General features: G+C 39.1%; 1 protein-coding gene across 5 annotated transcripts in view; it reads left to right on the top strand.

Annotated features, from left to right (window-relative positions):
- Positions 1-20,400, top strand: part of CTPS2 (CTP synthase 2) — an 81,607-nt gene that overhangs the window by 40,622 nt on the left and 20,585 nt on the right. For all 5 annotated transcript variants that reach the window (XM_019471435.1, XM_009276876.2, XM_019471434.1 and 2 more), the window contains exon 14: positions 20,104-20,200. In XM_019471435.1, the coding sequence (XP_019326980.1) occupies positions 20,104-20,200 (97 nt within the window). The remainder of the gene's footprint in view (positions 1-20,103; positions 20,201-20,400) is intronic.

Below are 20,400 nucleotides of genomic sequence, written 5' to 3'. Positions count from 1 at the left end.
GTAAGGAAGAAATTTTTTACGCTGAGGGTGGTGAAACACTGGCACAGGTTGCCCACAGAGGTGGTGGATGCCCCATCCCTGGAAACATTGAAGGTCAGGTTGGAGGGGGCTCTGAGCAACCTGATCTAGTTGAAGATGTTCCTGCCCACAGCAGGGGGGTTGGACTAGGTGACCTCTAGGGGTCCCTTTCAACCCAAACTATTCTGTGATTCTATGCATGTTTAATGATGGATTAAGTGGGATGGTAACTCAGGTGCTATGTCTTTTGCCCTTGTCACATCCTTCTTGCCACCATTGATGGCTGAATGGTATGTGAATCTGCTCCTTGTTTACCTTAATGTGCTGGACTATAAATGGGGTTGGTCTACAAGTGGATTTCTATGCCATTCACTGACACTGTTGGAAAGGACAAGGCATCTTCCACAGGGGTGGGGCTGTCACCTGAGGGTAGCAACTATCTCAGTCATCCTGTTTAATCCTCTGCTGATGGGTTAACACCCTAACCCTCCAGTATTTTTCCACCTTCTATGGTGTATTTCATTGTAGCAGCACCACTGTTACTTGTATGTGAGCCCAACTGCTTTAAAGCTACTTGAGGAATGTCTATGAGGCTTATGTTACAGCCTGACCGCAGTATAGAAATGTCTACTGTCAAGGTGAAGTTGGCTGTAATTGAGAACATATATTTGTGGATGTTGTGCATTTGGGAAGAAAGAGCAGGAGGTGTTTTGTGCTTAGTATTCACTTATTTCTACTTGTATACTGCTTGTGCATCATCTCTAGCTTCCAGACATCAGTCACTAGATCAAAGCCCTTTGTTAACTTTGGTTACTTTCTGGAGTGGAAGTGAAGAAAGATGATGGGACAATTTAAGTAAATTGTGCTGGATTAAGGGCTCTGTGGAACATATGATTCCTTATCTGATTTGCAAAGAAATCTTGCACAGGTGTCAAGTGAGTTTGATTTCTTATTGAGTAAAGAAGCAGAGCAGTATTTGTATAGAACTAATACTAGTATAAAGAATGTACATGTGTTTATGCCTGTTGTAAAATACCAATCCCCATGCTGCATCTGAAGTTAAATATGGGATAAATACAAGAGATCAGTAGGAATACATTTTTTGAAATAGTTGTACTGTAGATAATTTGCAAATGATAAAAGGAAAGCCATGGAGATGCAGATGTCTGCTGCTACCACGATGCGTGTTCATTTTGGCTATAAGGGCTTTGGTGAGTTCTGCAGAGAATCAGTCCTGCAACTGCAGTCCTCTTCAGACATTCTTGCACCCTCTGCAAAAAGGAAAAGGCTTTAAAGTTGGGATACTGATAGTCCGTCTACTACATGGGACCTTTTTCAAGGTGTACGTTGGCAGATGTGGGAACTAACTCTCTAGTGCAAATAGGGGAGTTGTGATAGAACTTTTCAGTGTTGCCAGTGCCATGTGTTCTTACTGTCAGGCTAGGAGGAGACAAAGGACCAGACCGAGAGGGAAGGAACATCCACTTAACAAATCTTCTGAAAAAGATCAAATAATTATGGGTGAGAAGTTCGGCAAACTGCTCTACAGCCATTGTAGAGAACCTGGCATTGCTTTGAGGTATGGAACTGTTAGATGGAAGTTGAGGATGGATTGTAAAATCCTTTATGTGTTACAGGTGATGCATTCCTTATGTTAAAATTGCCATTGTTTGTAAAACCTCCAGTGGTGACATGTTAAAAGGGTTGTCTCATCTCACAAATTAAACTTGAACTATATGGGTTATCCTGACAAGAGTTTGTTCCAGGCCCTCCCTTGTTGTACTATGACATATACCTAATGAGACGTTGAAGGTGTCTCCCTGAACAGGACTGGGTGTGGCTGCTACACAGATGGATGATTTAATACGATGCGTTGTTTGTAGTCAGCTTTAAATTGGTGATGTGTTATTCATTGTGGCTGTATGTGTCAGCTTTTGCTGTCATATGTACACATCTGGCAGACAAACTATTATATTGCTGAAACTCCTTGTGATGTAGATACTCTGTGCTACACGAGACAGTTTTGAGGGAGAACGTATTTCAAGAAGAGGTTTTATCCTTCCACTTTCTGAACCTTGGCTCATGCAGCAGTGCAATAAGGTCGTTACTGCCACAGCTGAAATTGACAGTTAGTGTAATCGCTAAAACCCTAAAACTTTTTGTTCCTTCCTAAACTCGGATTTGTTTTTTGGAATTCTTAAGAGTGCTCAAAAATGCATAAATCTCCATTCCAGCAAGGCACATATGGATTTACAGAGGAGTGACGTTTTGTTGAGTATGAGGTAGGGCGAAGTAAGTATAAGTAAGGTAATGCTGTACAAGGGGCACTAGCAAGTTTGTTATTTCCCTGGTGAGATTAAGTCTTCTTTCAGATGTCCTCTGACCTTGGAGATGCCTGCACTCTCTAGATGTCTCAGCTGTATCTAAGAAGCCTTCTTCATCCTGAAAATGAAATCGATGAGGAGAGATAGAATCGAGTTCTGTAGTTTGTTTTCAAAGCATTGTTGCTGCTCTTAGCAATGCAAACATGATGGACTGTTCAAAAGAGGTCTAGAGGTGTACCTAATAAACCACATAACATAGGAATTACTTGGCACTAAAATCCCAAAGTGTGAAGATACTAGTAAGAAACTCCTTTGCCCAGCTTTCTTCTTGCCTAGAAATACCTATAATCTGTTTTCAGGCAAGTCCAGGACTACTGTCTGTCAATGTAATAATCCAGCACAATCCTACTAGGGAGTCAAGAAATGACACATCTGGTTGTCTCGATCCTGGAAGGGCCTAATCCATTATGTATTCTTACAATTTATTTAATAAGATTTGATAGAAAGGGGCCTGATATAATGTGAGTTAGTGACGCTTTCTTTTAAAGCAAGCCTACAGCTTGATAATGGTATGGTGATGTGATAGGATACCCTTGATTTTCTTTGCGTGCACATGGGGAAGATGAGGAATCCTGGGTTCTGGCTTCTCTGTCTAAAACAATTTCGCCTTTTACATTAAACAGCAGGAGCTGGGAGAATGAGTATTCTGAATTTTTGACCACATGGGCCAACGTGCACTCTTGCGTGGATGTCTTTGTACACTGGGTAGGGACAGTGGGCCCTCGGCACAGTTACAATGCTCAAGCCCCTAGAAATCGGGCACTGAGGTCTTTTATCAGAATCGTGCTGCAGTGACCCTCTAGGTCACTGTGACTCTGCTGCAGCTGTACTGGCCTCGCTGCTGAAGTAGAAGGGAATTATTGGGACAGTGCCACAATACTGAGTAAAGGTGCTTGTGCTAGGAAATGACCACCTGCTTTCCTCCAGGAACAGGTAAGTTTGGGGAAAACAGCAGCAACCATGAGAGGTGCTCTTAGGGAAAAAGAAATGGAGGTCATTTTGCAAGGTTTCTTTGGTTGCAACCTCTGAATCTCTCTGTTCAATTTCTTTACCTTCAGCACTCTGTAAGAACAACTAGATCAGCCTCGCTGGCCTGGTCAGACTCAGAAGCGTAAAATGCGGAGGCAGAGAAATAAATAGCATAGTGTTAAGAACCTTGGAGCGCTCTCTCTGATTCAGAAAAAGAGGCGCTTATATGCACTGGTTGAGCTCCAATAGTTGCTAATTCTCAGTCAGAAGTCTGCAAGTGTGCTATGCCATGTAAAATCAGATTATTAGTGGTATTCTTTGATGCATTTCATTATCAATGTGAAACAACAAAAATGACGTTACGAAGTAACGGCTTTACCTTTGGCATACAAATCCCTCATCTGTTAGCACTTTGATATGTTGATTTGTAGATACAATAGATATTTGCTAAATTCTTTCCAAAGGAAGACTGTCAAAATGTTGTTTAAGTAAATTACCATGAATAACTTTGTTTCAGTTCTCTCTGATATGAGAATTTGGGACAATGGAAGCAAAAGGCTGCTAGAGAAGTCTCCCTCCCCCCGCCCCTTCTTTTGACCAAGTCAAGAGTTACCCTGGGACATGAGGGAAAACCAAAGATTAAATCAGAGGAAACTAATCAGACATATGAGAAGAGTAGCTGTTGTCTAACTAACAGTCTAGAGCAATCAGTTTATGTGATTATGGCCTATTGAAAGAAATGAACCTATTGCTACTTAACAAGAACTGTAGTCAAGAAAGGATATTGCTTGTGTACCTAGCTTAATTTCAGATTTTCTAATTACCTAATGTGATTACTAAATCAAAGCCAAATTATAATAAATTCAGTAAGTAACAGCAGTAGTAGTTTGGAAGTTCTCAGTTTACACAAGTGCATCAAATGAGCAGTTTATAAACAACTGTAAAACAGAACTTCAGAGAAGTAGATTTGCATTTTGTTATAAACTGAAATTAACAAATTACTCATGTCAGTCATAACTCATTTCTCAGTTGTGCTAGTGAGGAACCTGACTGTCAATTAAGTTGAATTTAAGATTCAACCTTAGAGCCAGTTTCATTTATTTTAGGTTAGTGACTAGTCTTGCTTTCAACGCAGAAAGGCTTTGCTTTTTGCTTTTCTTTCTTTCTTGTAATACACCAAAGTTCACAGCTAAGCTGTAACAAATTACAGCTTTAACAAGTTTCTTAGGGTTCAGCACCCAGAGCGGAGAGGATTTTATAAGAAAGTTTTAAGTGTCTTTAGCTTGTAAGGGTGTGCACCAGGTGCCATGTGGAGCTCAGCCTTAAGGCTAGCATCAATTTGGAACAGACCTGTGTAACCCCAAGATACAAAGGCCACATAGCATGCACAGGTATGTCAGAACTGCCAAAGCATCAAAAAAGGAGAAATACTGTTTTTCCTCTGAGACATTACTGAAGTTGATTTTTCCCACCACCTCTGCATACTCACCTTCTATTGTCCCTTGCATCCTAGGATTAAAAAGCCCTAATATCTAGCTATGAAGAATCTGGAATTATACATTTGAAAAATAATGAAAATGTATAAAACCACTTGCTGATTATTGCATTGCAGCTAAAAAATAATATAGATTTAACCAGCTGTTGCTTCCATTGCGATTATCATTTGGCCTGGCTAATTACAGAGGGCCTGATCAGAGACGTAATGTGCCATGAAACTATTAACATTGGTCTTCACTGATGAGAAGGAAGCCCAACAGTTGCCCAAGAGCCTGGCAAAAATACCAAAGCCTCAGTATTGCTCAATCTGTAAACTGAAGAATAAGTTTTGACAAATTACAACAGACATGCTGTGTCTGCAAACACCACAGATCGGCAACCATTGCTTTCTTGCACAGCTTGACTTTGTGCAAAACTTTTTTGTCTTGTGGCAGAAAACTATTCTAAACTTTCTCAAAATAATCCATTTTAAGTAGAGATAGAGTTCTCGCAAGGTTTGTGTTGTCTTGCTGCTTCTCTCACTGTGAATGTGGAATTGTAAGTCATGGTATACAGAAATGATATGAATTCTGTAACACCAAATGAATTACCATTTTTTGAAATTCAGTATCATTAGCAACATTATGTGGTGAATATATTAGCACCTTCTCACCCAACTTAACTGTTTTTTACCTGTGTTTTCTGAGCTGGAACTTAAGTGACAAGACACATTTAATCATCTCTGTCTTCTTGGGGGCATTAGAGAGCCAGTACTTCAGCAAACAACTGAAAAAGTTTCTAAAAATTCTTTCGTCAGTGGATTTATTTAATTTCTTCTTCATTCCACCATGTCCTTGCGAACTCAGCAAAACCTGAAGTTTGAGTGACAAGTAGCACTGGGAAGACCTTTATTTGAGATAACAAATTAAAAGGAAAGAACCCTGCTTCCCTCTTAGAACCCAGATTGAACTGATGAAATATATTTGTGAACTAAGCACACCTATGGTTATATCACAGGTAGGCAATGCGTTTGGTGTTCTCCGGTGCATTTTATGGTATCACCTTTACTTAAGAAAAGCACACTGGGTCAGACCACAGCTCCATCTAGACCAAAGGCCCATTTGGCCCATCACCTGTCTCCATTGTCATCTACGAGTGATTATCTGGGGAAAAATATAGTAGAGCAGGTGTACAGTGATGCTTCCCCAGTATATTTTCTGGTTTCCTACAACTTCTGGCTCAGATGTTTTCAAGCCAGAGAAGACTGGAAGACCTAAACTGCACAGTATAAACTGTGGCCAGCACAGACATAAGAAGTGTTACAATCATCTCCTCTGTTGTGGTCTTTCTTCCTTTTGTAATTGCTAATAATGTTGAATGCTTTTGACTGTTACTGAGTATTGAACTGATATATTCCTAGAACCATCTATTGTAGTCTCAAGGTCCCGTTCCCAAGGGGCTGTGATCAGCTTAAAGCCTGTAACTGTGATGTGAAATTAAGCTTGTTTTATCCCCTGTGCATGGCTTTATATTTGATTCTGCTGAATTTCACCTGACATTTTAATCTTTGATCACTCAGTTTCAGAAGGTCCTTTCGTGATTCTTTGTAGTAAGCCCTCATCTTTATTACCCTCAGTAAATTAGGTGTCATCAGCAGGCTGTCACCTACTGTTCATTCTTTTTTCTTTTTATCAAATAAGTTGAATGTACTATTCCTTGAGCCTTGTTCAATTCTACTAGTGACTTTCCTCCACTGCGAAAAATAGCATTCTTCTACTCTTGTACTTTATCTTTTAACTGTATTTTGTGTGTGTTTAATCCCATAGCTGCTTAGTTTTTTATAAGTCTTTGATGACATGCCTTACATGCCTTTCTAACATGTTAGAAATCAAAGTGGACTTTGGTTATCAACCAAATCTCCCTTATCCATGTACTTTTCCTCTGAAGAAGTTCAGTAGCTAGGTGACAGAGAGACAACCTCCCTTTACAGAATCTTTGTTGGCAGTGTCCCAACCTGTCATAGCTGCCCAGGTGCCCCCTACTTCTACATTTTTGTTAAAGGTTCTGCTAGGTTGCCTGGCATGGACATCAGGTGTTTCAGACTATAGGTCTCTGTATCTCCTTTGAAGCATTTGCCACTTCAGAGTCTTTGGGTGACAAGGCTGATGAGAGGTTATTCACCACAGTTACTAGATCAGCTATTTCATCCTTCAGTTGCTTCAAAATTGAGTGAGTACCATCCTTTCCAGTGATTTCTTACCGTCTATTTTGTCTATTTGTTTTGTAACCACTTCTTTTAACACTTCAATTTGAGATGGGTGCAGCAGAGTCTCCCATGAAGAAGGTTTTTTAGCTTCGGAATGTCTTTCAAACTCCTTGACAGTGCACACAAGCAAAATGCTCATTTTTTTTAATGCCATGGTCATATCTTCTTTGAGTATAAGTTTTACTTTATTTTTTTTAATCCTGATAATTGATTAGCTTATCAATGCCAGATTTTTCTCCTTAAATGAAAATGAATGAAAATTAATTTACTCTTAGTTGTTGATGCCTTTTACAAGTTGCTTCTCAAATATTTTGGGAAGGGATAATGATTTGGTATTTATACATTTAACTTAAAAGTATTTGTGTTTTTTTTAATCTTCATTTGGAAATAGGTTTAGTTTTTGTGAAGGATGCCTTCTTGCTGTTAATAACATCCCACTTTTTTCCTTCTTAAGGTTTTCTTCATAAGAAGGATTTTTCTAAATAGAATTGCAAGTTACATTTTCAGAAAGTCTTTGACTTTTCTAGTACTTAGATAAGGAATTACGTGTAACTAATTGTAAATCAAATAGGGAAATTTATGCTATCTACAGAACAATTTTGGATGAATTGGACATAGGTGAGTATCTGTCAGTGTTTGATTTAACAAGCAGAGAACATTTATTTTATGGAGGGCTGTATGCCCAAGTCTGTCTTGGTAACGCTGCAATATATTTGAATAGTGTGTCACTTCAGTATGAACTGTGGACGCTCCAGGGGTGGTATATATAGTGTTGACAAAGTATGGATGTGAAAGGGCCATTCACAAAATCGTTTTGTGCAAGCAGGTTGTACATGTTAGGGCAGAACAGCACTGCTTGCCTTACAGCTTAGATGAGGATTTCAGGCTGCCACATGTTTTGGTGTGATTCTTCAGCTGGAATGTATTGGCCTGTGGATGTGCTCTGCTCCCTACAGAGAGGAGCACTCAGGTGGCTCCCTTAATTACCTATCTGAAAGTTATGCAGTCAAAGTTATGTGAGGTGGTTCCCACACACAGGGACTAACTTGGAAGCACTGTGGTAAACTAGTTCCTCACAGTTGTCCTGTTTGGCAAGTTAAAAGTGCAATACTGATCAATGAAATAAAGTAAATGTGGAAGGGGATTGTCCTGATCCCTTAATACCGTGATTGTATCGCTGAATATAATGCCTCCAAAACATCTCTTCTATCCCCCTGGCCCCAAAAAACCACTCACGCAAACAAGCTTGCAGAAATTATGTATTAAAAAAAAATTAAAGAATTGGGAAACATGAAATAGATTACCTGTGTATTGCAGTTCATATGTTGAAAACTACATGAAATCACCTCCAATACTATGAATGCCATTTCCATAGACGTTTCTTCTACCTAGATAACTGACCAAGTTACATTAAGACACTGGCCTTGTTAGAAGCTCACCTGGGAATGTGTGAGTTTCTGTATCGTTAGCTGCCTTGTTTCTAAAGTGTTGGAAGAAGATTAGGTGTCGAGGAGGTCCTGGTTCTGCTAGGTTAAACAAACTGTTTAAATATCTGCCTTATTTTTCTCATACCAAATGGAGGTAATGCAACACGCTTGCCTTTGTAAAGTGGCTTGATACCTGCAAAAAAAAGGTCTGTGCAGCAGCCGAGGACTTCCACCCTTTTAGTAACAGCCTTGTAGACATCCAGGAGTGAGAACTAGAATTGAACGTATGCCTAAGAGTGCATGGGCAAGAAAAACCTGAGGAATTCAAATCAGTTGCATAGGTGTATTGGAGGGTGTATTTAATGAGATGTGAGTGGTCTGTTCATTATGTTCTGAACTACATAATTTTAATTAAAAATAAAGAAAAACTATTAGCCAAAGTTTTATTTTTAATAAATACTCTGCCCCCCTATCAAATTATCTGTTGGAAGTGAGGTAGAAGAATAATACAAAGGTTATCCCAAAAGGAAGACTTTTTTTATTAAATGAGGTTTTCTGTTTTCTTAATTCTGGATTTATTTGCCTCCCATCCCTGACTTGTATGTGATGGTAAGATATTCCGTACTGTGAAGTTAAGCACTGAACAACAGAACTGCATTTGCAATGGATTCGACGGTGATTCACTGTAGACCTGTGCTTTTTAACTAAAAATTGTTTCTCATGCTCTCTGACTCTTCATTCTGCCATTGGAGACATAAACTGTTAGAGGTGCAGGTGAAGGATAAAAATGATTTTTGTACGGGCACCATTAAATAGCTAATTACTTTGCCTTTGCGAGGTTGTAGCTGTTCTGTGTTGCTTTGAATGAGAGCTAGCTGCTGTGCTAACTGCATGTTGTGTGGTACTGTGCGGTTGGTGACACAGCCTAGAACTTACGCTGTGTGGCAGTATCTTTTGCTGGTTGCTTGGTAAACATTTGTAGCATTTGAGTGGATCACTGCATGATCTGTTGAATTGATCTGTACCTGGCCACCCACACTTTTCACAGAGGATGTCTGAATTATGCTGGGTGTGTTCATCTGATGTCACGCTAATTAAATGCCTACTTGATTTGTGGTAGTATAAAAGTGACATTATTCTATAGATGCTACTTTCTTAGAAACAATATTGGTAAAATATTTCCCGTAGGCTTTCACCATCTTGCTGTTAAATAAGAAATGATCTGAAGATCCATTTTACCTCCTCTCTGGCCTTTTTGCTAGTGGTTCTTCACATGCATGCACACATCCTCTCTGCTTCTCTCTTCTTACTTCCTTGTGCGTATCTCTTCCTATCTGATTATATTTTAAAAGTATGTACCATATTAATCTCTAAAAATGAATATGTAGATTTGCAATTCTGGTTTTATGATCCGTTAACAAACAAGAACTGCACAGGTATGTCTGTACTGTCATGTTAACTCTAGACCGTAGTTGAATCCAAGCATCCTAGTGGTGCTCACTGGTGCCCTGTTGGGGACGGAAGTGATTAACATTTGAGGTCTGCCGATGTAGGTGGCATGGATGCAACTTGTCAAGCCACTTGTCTTTTTAAACACAGTCTGAACTTCACCCGATACCTGTATAAACACAATTAAGGAAAGCAAATTCCAAAGAATTCTCGTCATTTGATGTTGAAGGGGACAGAGCTAATTTGCTAGGGGGAGGATCACAAAGAGTGCAGAATTAAATTAAGATCTGGACAGTGATGTTTATCAGGTTTTTGGAGGAGGCAGAAGAGACAAAGCGAGACAGGAAGGATCCTGCTCAGAAGGAAGACATCGTGGTTTCTGCTTGAAATAAAAAAGATTTGGATTGTAGGTCGTAAACCTTCTACCAGAATTAAGATTCTTCCAGGCAAGGTGATCTTTGGCCAGCTGAAGCTTTTCTGAATGGAAGCAGGAAACTATTAAATGTAATGTAGAGCTTGTGACTCAAAGCATCCCTAAAATGGCTGGCAGAGGTAATTAAGGTAATTAATCTTTGTTATATTAATATATAGCATTCCTTTTGGTTTTCTGAAGCTGATGAGATGTGTACTGTTGTTGGATAGACAGTAATGAAAATGCCAGGGTACTTTTTTGCAAGATAATCTAAATGGTTAAAGTTGTATCACTGTAATTATCTCCCTATGCTGTCTTCTTTTTTTTTTGTTCTAATATAGTTTACAGTATTCTTAGGAAATCCTAGAATTAAAAGTCAGTGTCTTGATTACCATTATATGATATCCAGCACTTGCTTTAGTTCTTCCAGGTCTCCAGGTGGAATGAGAAATGTTATGATGTATGTGTGGGAGGGAGGATAATGACTCATGGAAGTAATCTCCACTACTGCTATTGGCTTCATGAGGGCAAGAAAATCCCATTACTCGTTGCTGGAGAGCTTTCCAGAGAACTAGATGTCCATTCTGTATGCCTAATGAGATATCCAGCATTCAGATTGTTCTCTGTAATGTAGGAAAAGTTGCAGGCATGAAAGACCAGATAGGCCAAGGTACTTTTATTGTCTTGGGCATGCCATGGAAGACATAGTAGTAGTTAAAATTACAGCGATTATGCCAGAGGCTTTCTGCCTAGAAATTCCTTGTTATAGTATGTCTGTTCTGCTACTAGTCCACAAGATTATCATTACTAGAATGTCTCAAATTAGTAAATTAAGTGGGAGGACCACTAAGTAATGGGGTGGCCAACTTCCGTTCTGTAGGTCCTTTCATTCTGTATGCTTTTGTTATGGGGAACAGAATGTTACGGGGTAGTAGAGGTGAGGGAACTGGCGTGACATTTAAACAGGAGTTAAACCAACCCAGAAGCTTCCAAAGAGGAAGAGAGGAGGGCAATACAAAACTGCATATAAAATATTCCAAGATATCTACATAGTAGATATGAATCTCTGTTTAAACAGTAAAAGTGATCCTGCTTGTCTTCCAAAAACAGTTACTTTAGCTTGCACAGTGTTGTTCCTGGTTGTGATCTTTTTGTGAGATGCCATTTCAAAATGCAAAAACAAAAACAAAGAAGGGGATGGAAGGTAGGAAGAGGCATGACTATACTGTAAATTAGTGTGAGAACTACTCTAGCCTTCATTATCTACATTTCTTCATTATCTACATCTATCTTTATTTCTACAAAGTTACAGCTTAAATGTAAAAGAAGAGTTGAAAAGAAAATAGACTTGCTCATCAGAACAAACTGCTTCAATTAATGGTTACAGTGGTTGGCATGAGCTGGTTGTTTTGTGTGGTTTTGCAGAGTGGACTCAGCTGAGCTGCTTGTTGAATGAATTGGATTGGCACAAGATTTTGGCACTGGGAGTAGAGTAACATTTACTTTCACAACTGTCTGCAGTTGTCTACAACTTTAGTGAGATTTTTTTTGCAAAGATATATAACCTGCAAAACACCTTGTAGAAGTTTAACATGTTTGCTCAGCAGTGTCTTTAAAACATTTCAAGATATTTTCTTACTAGTTTGCCTTTACTTGGGATCTTGGATCGTATTGTGGTTTTTTTTTTTGTTCTTAGAAGTTAAGAGTTAAACATCAGGGAATTTTTTCTGAGTAAATGCATTCTTTTTCCTTCTATTCGGCTGATTTTCATAAAATGCTCACCTATCAGAGATACTAATTTAGTTCAGCTAGTAGAGAATTCTCTCTTTGATGTAGAAATGTCAGGTTTTAAATTTTGGTGTCCATTTCGAAAGGTGATCAATCAATCATTAAAGCTCATGGTCTGCCACTGATCTTTGGGCATGATATGAAGCATGATATCCTAATTGGAAAGAGTGGTACTGGGCTGCTTCCTACATATCTGTAGCACAGAAATCCTTATGGAGCTAGACGCCTTTATTTCTGTTTCATTCATTTACTCCAAATTATAAACAAGGCATTTTCTTCTGGCAGTATCAAGCAATGTGATAGTATATTTTTTTTTCCTTCAGTTTAAAACCTCAATTTAATGTTATATTAATGAAATGTACAGTAACTAAAGCTAGCTGGTGAAATCATCTTAAACTGCATGAAGTTGTGAATCTCAGTCAAGCATGTGTTGTCAGATAACGTAAAAATGATTTATCAGGCTGAATCACAGACAGAATAAAGCTGTTTCTCTTAAAACAGAAGTTAAACCACAAAAATATAGATATGAATAGGTTTGTATTCTTATAACTGACATGGATTTCAAGCTCCAGATAGCGTTTACGCTTCTTTCTTTCTTCTAGGAGTAGAGCTTTTACTTGGAAACTTCCAGTCTCTTTTTCAATTTCAAAGTACAGTATTGTACCATTACCTTTTTTTTTTTCCTATTCAAATAGCTATCCGTTCGGTAGGATGCTTTTCCATCTCCAATAAAGAAAAGAAATAGTCCACAGATGTATTTTATTTCCATTGCAACAACTGTTATATTTTAGCATGTGCACACACAATTTCAATAAATTTGTGGCAAACGTGCCTCTGCACCTGTCTTGGCAGGCCTGAAAAAGGAGGAGGGCTTACAAAAAATAATTAGAAACAAATGGCTGTGGCTTGCTGTTCTGATTAGCATTTGAGAGAGATTACTCAAAAGAAATCTGTCAGCTGATCCAGGACCTTTCCAGGGATTTCTTCGCAGCTCTGAAGTTAGCTGGGAAGTTTTACACCACAACAAAAGTACCTTCCAACTAGAATAAAAATTAAAATAGGGCAATCTGTAATTTTCTGCTTGCTGCCCACTCACTTCCTTTCCAGAAGAAATGACTCAGTTTCTGCATCCCTGATTGTCAAGTACCAAATCGCCACTGGGCAGATCTGGAAGATGGACAGGATATCAGGATGATTGGTGTCACCCTTCTGTGAGAAGGCTCAGTGGTTGGAATCCAGGACTTACTTGCAAGTCTGGAAGTGGTCTGATTACGTTAGGGAAACGGGATGGAAAACAGTTGCTATTTCTCCTCATCTTCCTTATGAGGATATTGATTTTTATGGCAGATGACTGGAATTTCTTCAAGAAATACTAGGATAGTGCAGGTCATGGTACTGAGCATTGCCTGGAAGCTGATATCAGAAATTCTCTGTGAAGGTCTGGAGTAGCGAGCACTTGAAGTAAGCAATTTTACTGCTTACTTTCCTTGAAGCAAGTAATCTTCCATCTGCCTTGCTTGCTGAAGGCAGAGATAACTGATAATGAAGTGAGTCTAACTAACGCTACCTTGTTAATGAATGAGTAATAAGTGGAATGGGTGCTTGCTCATGTGTGATAACTCGGGGTAGAGGAAGTACAGAACACGGTGGACAGTTTTGAGGGTAGTACTTTGTCTCTAGTAAGGACAATCTCAGGTCTCCTTGGCTACTTTGCATAGCTTAGCGAGTGGGGATTCTCTGTGGCCGAGTCTTCCGTGGCAGTTGCCTGTAGGAGGTAATAATTTTCTGAGTCACAGACCATCAAGCGTACTACTATTTAAACAATCTTAGGCTGTAAGTGTTTGATTATCCCTGTCTCATCTTTGTGGCTGGGGTGTTTGATGAAGAGAGCACCGGGCTCTGTCTCCCTCTCTAGGTTCTTCCCTCTGCTTTAGAATGCTCAGAGGCACAGAATTGCTTCATGCCTTCCTACTTCTGATGTATCTCATGTGGATTTAAGTGAATTTGGTAAGGGCAAAATTTCACCTATTAGCAATTTCAGTTGAAGTGCCCCTCAAAGGCAGTGACAGAGTTCTGATTTTTTAGTAGATGTATGTGGTAGGAAGGGAAGGATTTCTCCTAGCTGCAGATGTGCTGATCTTTCTGAAATTAAATTAGTGAGTATTTGGTCATTAATTGTAATGCGAGCCGGACCAGTCCAAAGCCCGAGAATACTCTTCCACTTTCTTTTAGTTATTCAAGTCTGTGGCAAATCCTGCACTTCCTGGCATGGCATGACTGGCACTCCAGTGTATTTCTATAGCCAGCACTGTCTGACCCTGTTCCTTTCGCTAACGCTAACAGTCTGAAAATTTCTGCTTGATTAAGTCTTTAAGCTGACTCTGGGACATGTGGCTGGAATAACTAGAATGAATTCTAAAATGCTGTTAAGCAATAGCTATATGGGCTTTGCATATCAACATCTCCATTAACTTTCTCAGTTCACTGCACTGTGCTTATGAGTGAGTAAGCACTGTTTGAAAAAGAAGTTACACCCTTTATGACTTTTTCTGAAGAAAATGTTAAAAACATTCTGTACCAGAATTTCTGCCTATTCAGGCAGAATCCTTCTTATAGAGTTTTTAGACTTTAAATAAATGCTCTAGGGCAATTACTTAATTCTAAAATAGGAAACAACAAATCTCTGGAAAAGAGGATTGCCCAAACTGTAAAATGGTGGACAGTAACATCCTATGGGATTTTAAGAGTTTAAGAAATTTAAGCTGATATTTGTTGGAATATTTGGACACTGTGCTGTAGTTGAGTGAAGAGAGTAGAGGACAGGACTTTTCAAGCTAGTTACTCATATCACTATGTAACTGCATGAATCAGCTATTGATGATTTCTGCATTGATCTTATACATGATGGTGGTCATCTTTTTGAAAACGAACATTACTTCAGTCAGAGTAATGGAGCACTGAGTAGTCTGAAATCTGCAAGTGGCTTTATGGCAACTAGTTCTATCGTAGAGGGCTGAGTGCTTTAGATAGGTGGGCAATGATGGAGTTTGCTTGGAACTAGGGTATCTTTGGGGGACAAGGAAGTAAGGGGTTCTGGCAAATACGTGATCCTTGCACCTCTTTCAGTAATTGAAAATGTTAAAACCCTGGTTTTGAATGAATGGGGAGTGTCTTTTTGGTTTACTTGCCAAGTTGGAAGCTGTCAGTACCACTTAGTGTTGCATCTGTCAATTTTTTCTTTAAAATGTTTGTACTATTGTTTCTAAAAAGTTACTATAAACATCCATTTGTAGGTGGCTGGGTCTGTTTACTGATGGACTTATGATTGAAACAGATCAGATCGAATCTAGCAAGTACTGACTAATCCTGCAGAGAAATGATGGAAGAGTCAAAGAATGGGTTCCTCTAGTTTGGGTTGAGTCCTTGTCAGTTTGCGTTGCTGGGTTTTTTTCATAGCTGTGCTCAGCAATATTCATCAGTACCTGTCACTGTATTCCCTGCTCCTGTCAGCTTTCCCTCTGCACATCTCTTGTGTGCCGAGTGTCTTAGAACCCCTTTTCAGTGTTCAATTAATCTTTAGGGTTGGGGCTTCTCCTGATGCTTTGATCAGTGCTTACATGTATAGCAATTTCTTTCAGCAGCGACAAATCATTTGCTCACCAGACAAGGGCAGAGTAAAAAGGCAAAAAACCTAAAAACTCACTTCCGAAGCTGACTTACCAATGAGTTGTTCAAACCAAGTAATGCTCCCCTCCCTTCCCGCCTTTCCCCCCCTCCCCCCCCCCACACCAAAACCCCCACCAAACCGACGACCCCCCTCCCCCCAGGGTAACCAAGGTAGATGTATTTCTCAAAATGGCATTGCAGGACGTGAGGCAAAACAAAGACAAAACTTAATGGTCCAGGGGTGATTACTAAAATGATAGGTGTTGGGTTTTCAGGGCCTTGGTTGCTCTGTGTTGAGTGTCTGGGCTTGAGCGGTTTTCTCATTAGCTTTTATATGTTTCCTAACAACAATGAAACGATCCAAGCAGTAGATTTCTGAAAGAAGATTGCAGTTCATGGGTAGTTAAAGTCACTATTCATCAGTAGCATGATTTAATACTGATCAGACTTTTGTATCTAGAATGTGCTTTGTGTTATGTCAGAGAGATTCATTATTTATTTCATGTTGGCTGTCTGGTGTGTGATACGTGATCTCTGTAAAATCCCTGTAGTGTTGGCAGTTTTCAGAGCTGTGGGTAAGAAAGACCTAATTAATGCCTTATCTCTTCTTGCACCCTCTCTACTGATGCTTTTTTGTTGCTTGTGGTGCCTGTTCTGTGCTGTTCTCTGCTCTTCAAAGAACTAGTGCATAGTAGGAGTTGATTTATTCTGTGGCAGGAAGCATAAGCTCTTTGAAGAATCTATTCAGTTGCACAGTTGTTCAAAATAACCACCACTTGAAGGTTCGTCTTTTATCTGATCAAATAAATTCTGTAAAATATGGCAAAATTTTCCATAATATGAGTTGCTTTTCTGATGCTTATTACTGTCCTTGGGCTGTAGGGCAGCAGTGCCACTGTGCTTTCAAAAGCTTCTTGCACAGACTTTGTTGCAGAGAAACTCATGTAATATATAAACGTTGAGGGTTGTGCTGTGATAGTTGCTGAAGTTGATCAGAGCTACAGAGCATATCAAAAAGGAAGATTCAGAGTAGCTCTGAGGTATTACTTCATGAGTAGCTCCTTTCCTCACCTGACTACAAAAATTAATATTTGAAGCCTTGTCTATTTTATTACTATCATAAACCTAAAAATCTTGGGGAAGATGGAGAGCTGCTTTATAATGCACATATCAATAACAAAACATGAACACACACAGTAAGATGCCTGATGTTGAAACTCAATACAGCTGTCATATTGGCAGAAAATCTGCAACAGGTAGAAATAAGATTGAACAGTTGTATCATGCAATGTTTCTTAAAAGACACCTCAATTAAGCCTTAGCAGACATTAGTGAAAGTTTTAAGGGTTGGATCCTCTTTTGAATATGTGCCCCTGACCACACTATGGTAACTGTTGAGACAAGGAAGGAGGCCTTTTAGAAGACAAAGATTAACTGGGGGAAAAATGCCCAAATCTTCCCTGAGAGGCCATTTCTCCAGTGGAATTTTTGTTGGGCTTGCAGCCCCATGTCGGGTTCTGACCCAAGGGGCGGTGGAAGGCCTCAGCAGAGCAGACGAAGCTGTGCTTTCACAGCCTGGCTTCGTTCCAGGCTATTATCTAGAGCTTTAGTGGGACTCATGAGCATCCAGTGTTTGTTTTTTGCCTACTGGAAGAAGGAAGAGCTGAGAGTGTGGCCATAACCTGTTTGAACTGATATGCTCTGTTTAATGAACAGGAGACCATATATTTGCTAACTCATGTTTTTGCGTCTTCCTGGAGAACACATTTAAGTGCAGTGAATTAGTGACATCTGATACGGACTGCGTAGACAGGTCCACTTCATTTGGAGCCAGTGTTTTAATTGAGGAGTTTGAGCTGAGCAATGTCCTTCAAGAAGTTACCATCTCACTCATTGTATCCCCATGCTTCCTTCTATTTATGGCATTATGCTCAAAATGTTTTGATAGCGAGAATATCTTACTACAACAAATACTGAAAGGTGAAAATAGTGAAATCTAATTTTTTCTGGAGGGGGAGGGGGGAACCCCAGACACCTGGGTATTACTATGATTCATTTAGCAAAGTTAGACCAAAACATCCTGCCCCAAATTTTTAGGAAGAAAAATCTAAAGCTGGGGTTAGGGGACAGTATTTGGGTGCTTGATACTCTTTTGAGAATGAAGGAATGTCTAATCTTGACTTTAGCCTCCAAACTTAAAAAAACCCAACCAACCAAAGAAATAAAAACCCACCTCATTGTTTTTCTTGTCAACTGCAAATATTCATTAAACAGCTGTTAAAGTGAAATTTTTGTAATTGGAAGAAAAGCGTATACTTGAAGTACTTGATAGCTGCTTGTTACCACTTCATCTGCATTTGACAAGAGTCAGGAGCACAACGTTAAGGTTATCTGTAGTATGGGTGTAGGCAAGTATATAACACCTCATGGAAAACTTGTGTTCGATTTCAGAGGGTCAGAGTGTTTGACATATACGAAAACTTGTGTTCGATTTCAGAGGGTCAGTGTTTGACATATACACAGTCTGCTGTACACATTCTAACTGCTTCTGATGTCCTGTGGTTTTTTGTGGCCACTACTTCAGAAAAAAAGTGAAAGTAAATGGAAGGAAATAAAGTAAAAAGCAGACAATCTCATCTTTTTTGAAGTAATAGGGATTCGATGAAGGATTTTTTTTTTTTTTTGAGTTTGTGGAGTTGTTAGCGGAATGTGCTGCATAGTCCTCACCTTCATGATTTGGGAGGTAATTAGAGGATTTGTAATATCCCACTGGTTTGATCACAACTTCTGCTTGTGACATTTTATAATGAGTATATAGCTTATAAATAACATTTTGAAGGTATAAGGTTATACAGAGATAATTGCACAGCTGAAATGCATTGGCACAAGGCCAAAGGCTAAGCACTTTCCACCATCCCTTCTAAATTGAATAACTTCACTTCATGAAGTGTATCATCAGAAATTGTTTTCATTACTCCCAGAGGGCAAATTAAGGTTAATAAAAATCCAATTCCAGATTACCCATATGTGTGAATATTTGTATTTTTAGACCCTTTCTTTGTCAATTACATTCCTCACTGACGGTGTATATGTGAATACAAGCACGTAGGTCATAGTTTCAACTCATGTGTTTCTACAATTTTGAACTCTTTTATCTCTCTGAGAGAGACTTCCTCTAAACATGATTGTGAGACCCAGCAGGATTTTTCAAACTGAGCAAAACTAAACGCACTCCTTCCACTAAGCTGTTGTTTCTCACATCCCCTGAATCCCACCATCCTGAATTCCGCTTGACCCGCATAGCAGCCATTTGAACCATCCACTTCAGTCCTCAAAACCAGTATTTGTATATCCTCTTCTTTAAATGTTATGTTAAATAGCATATTCTTCATACAAGGCAACCCAGTATTATGTGGATTCTTAGGCAATCTGAGAAACCCTTTAGTAAAGGTGAATTAGGGGGGAAGGTTTTTCCATTTTCTCCCTGTGATAAATTAATTGCATATATAATCTGAAATAGTGCACATGTGTTGGAGTCACGTCTTCTAGTACTCTGCTTTTACAACATTAGATTATAGTCGTTACAAATGCCCTCTTCTTTTCTCTTCACTCTGCTGCTCCACGCCCTCCTCTCCCCACTTCCCAAAAAAGAGGAGTTACGCTGTCTTGATAAGACAGCTGTTTCTGCCTCTTAGCCTAAGAACGAACATTGTGTATAAAGAACAATATAAGAAAGGGCCTAGTGTACAGTAATATTTACCCAGGATAATCTTTCAGCCTCTATCACTGTGTGGTTCGGGGACTCGCTTTTTCAGAGATGGTATCTTTATCACTTGGTGGATTTTTTTTGTCTATGAATTTATCAGTTTTTAAAAATCTATGTACCCTTATAGCACCAAGAATAGCTTTTGGCAGAATTATCCTATTGCTAAAATTTTGGTATCTTTTTTAAAAGAAAGGGGTTTTTTCCACCCCAAAAATTAAATTAAGGAACTAATGAATTGCTTTTGTTGATCTTAACATTAAATGAAAAAGTTTCACACCAGTTAGGTAATATCCTCAGTCTATTACAGTGCCAATACTGAGAACAAGCATTCGGAAAACCAAAGAGAAGTCATAATTGGGAATGCTTGGAGGAAAAATAAATCATATTACCATTTATAAATCTATGCAGCCTGTTATGCAATTGTTGCATATTTTTTTTTTCTTTATTGGATGAAACACTGTATAAACAATTTTTCTCTACAGGTTATTGACATGCCAGAACACAATCCTGGAGATATGGGTGGAACAATGAGACTGGGGAAGAGGAAGACTGTTTTCAAAACACAAAATTCTGTTTTAAGTAAGTTACATTTCTGCTTTTATGACTTGCCTTTTGGATAGGAACTCTGTAACATGGCAAAGTAAAAATGCCAAGGCACATTTTGTTAAAGGACTACAACCTCAAGCGAGCAGTTGGGTAACAGCTTCCCCAAGCTCATTCACTCTGATCCTGTTCCCATATACATTTACCCAGGATCAGAATGTAAAGAAAGAAATGAG

This window comes from Aptenodytes forsteri, unplaced genomic scaffold (assembly GCF_000699145.1).
Source record: "Aptenodytes forsteri isolate BGI_AS27 unplaced genomic scaffold, ASM69914v1 Scaffold273, whole genome shotgun sequence".
Classification (NCBI taxonomy): domain Eukaryota; kingdom Metazoa; phylum Chordata; class Aves; order Sphenisciformes; family Spheniscidae; genus Aptenodytes; species Aptenodytes forsteri.
The sequence above is the reverse complement of the archived record's forward strand: the minus strand, read 5'-3'. Positions and strand labels throughout refer to the sequence as shown.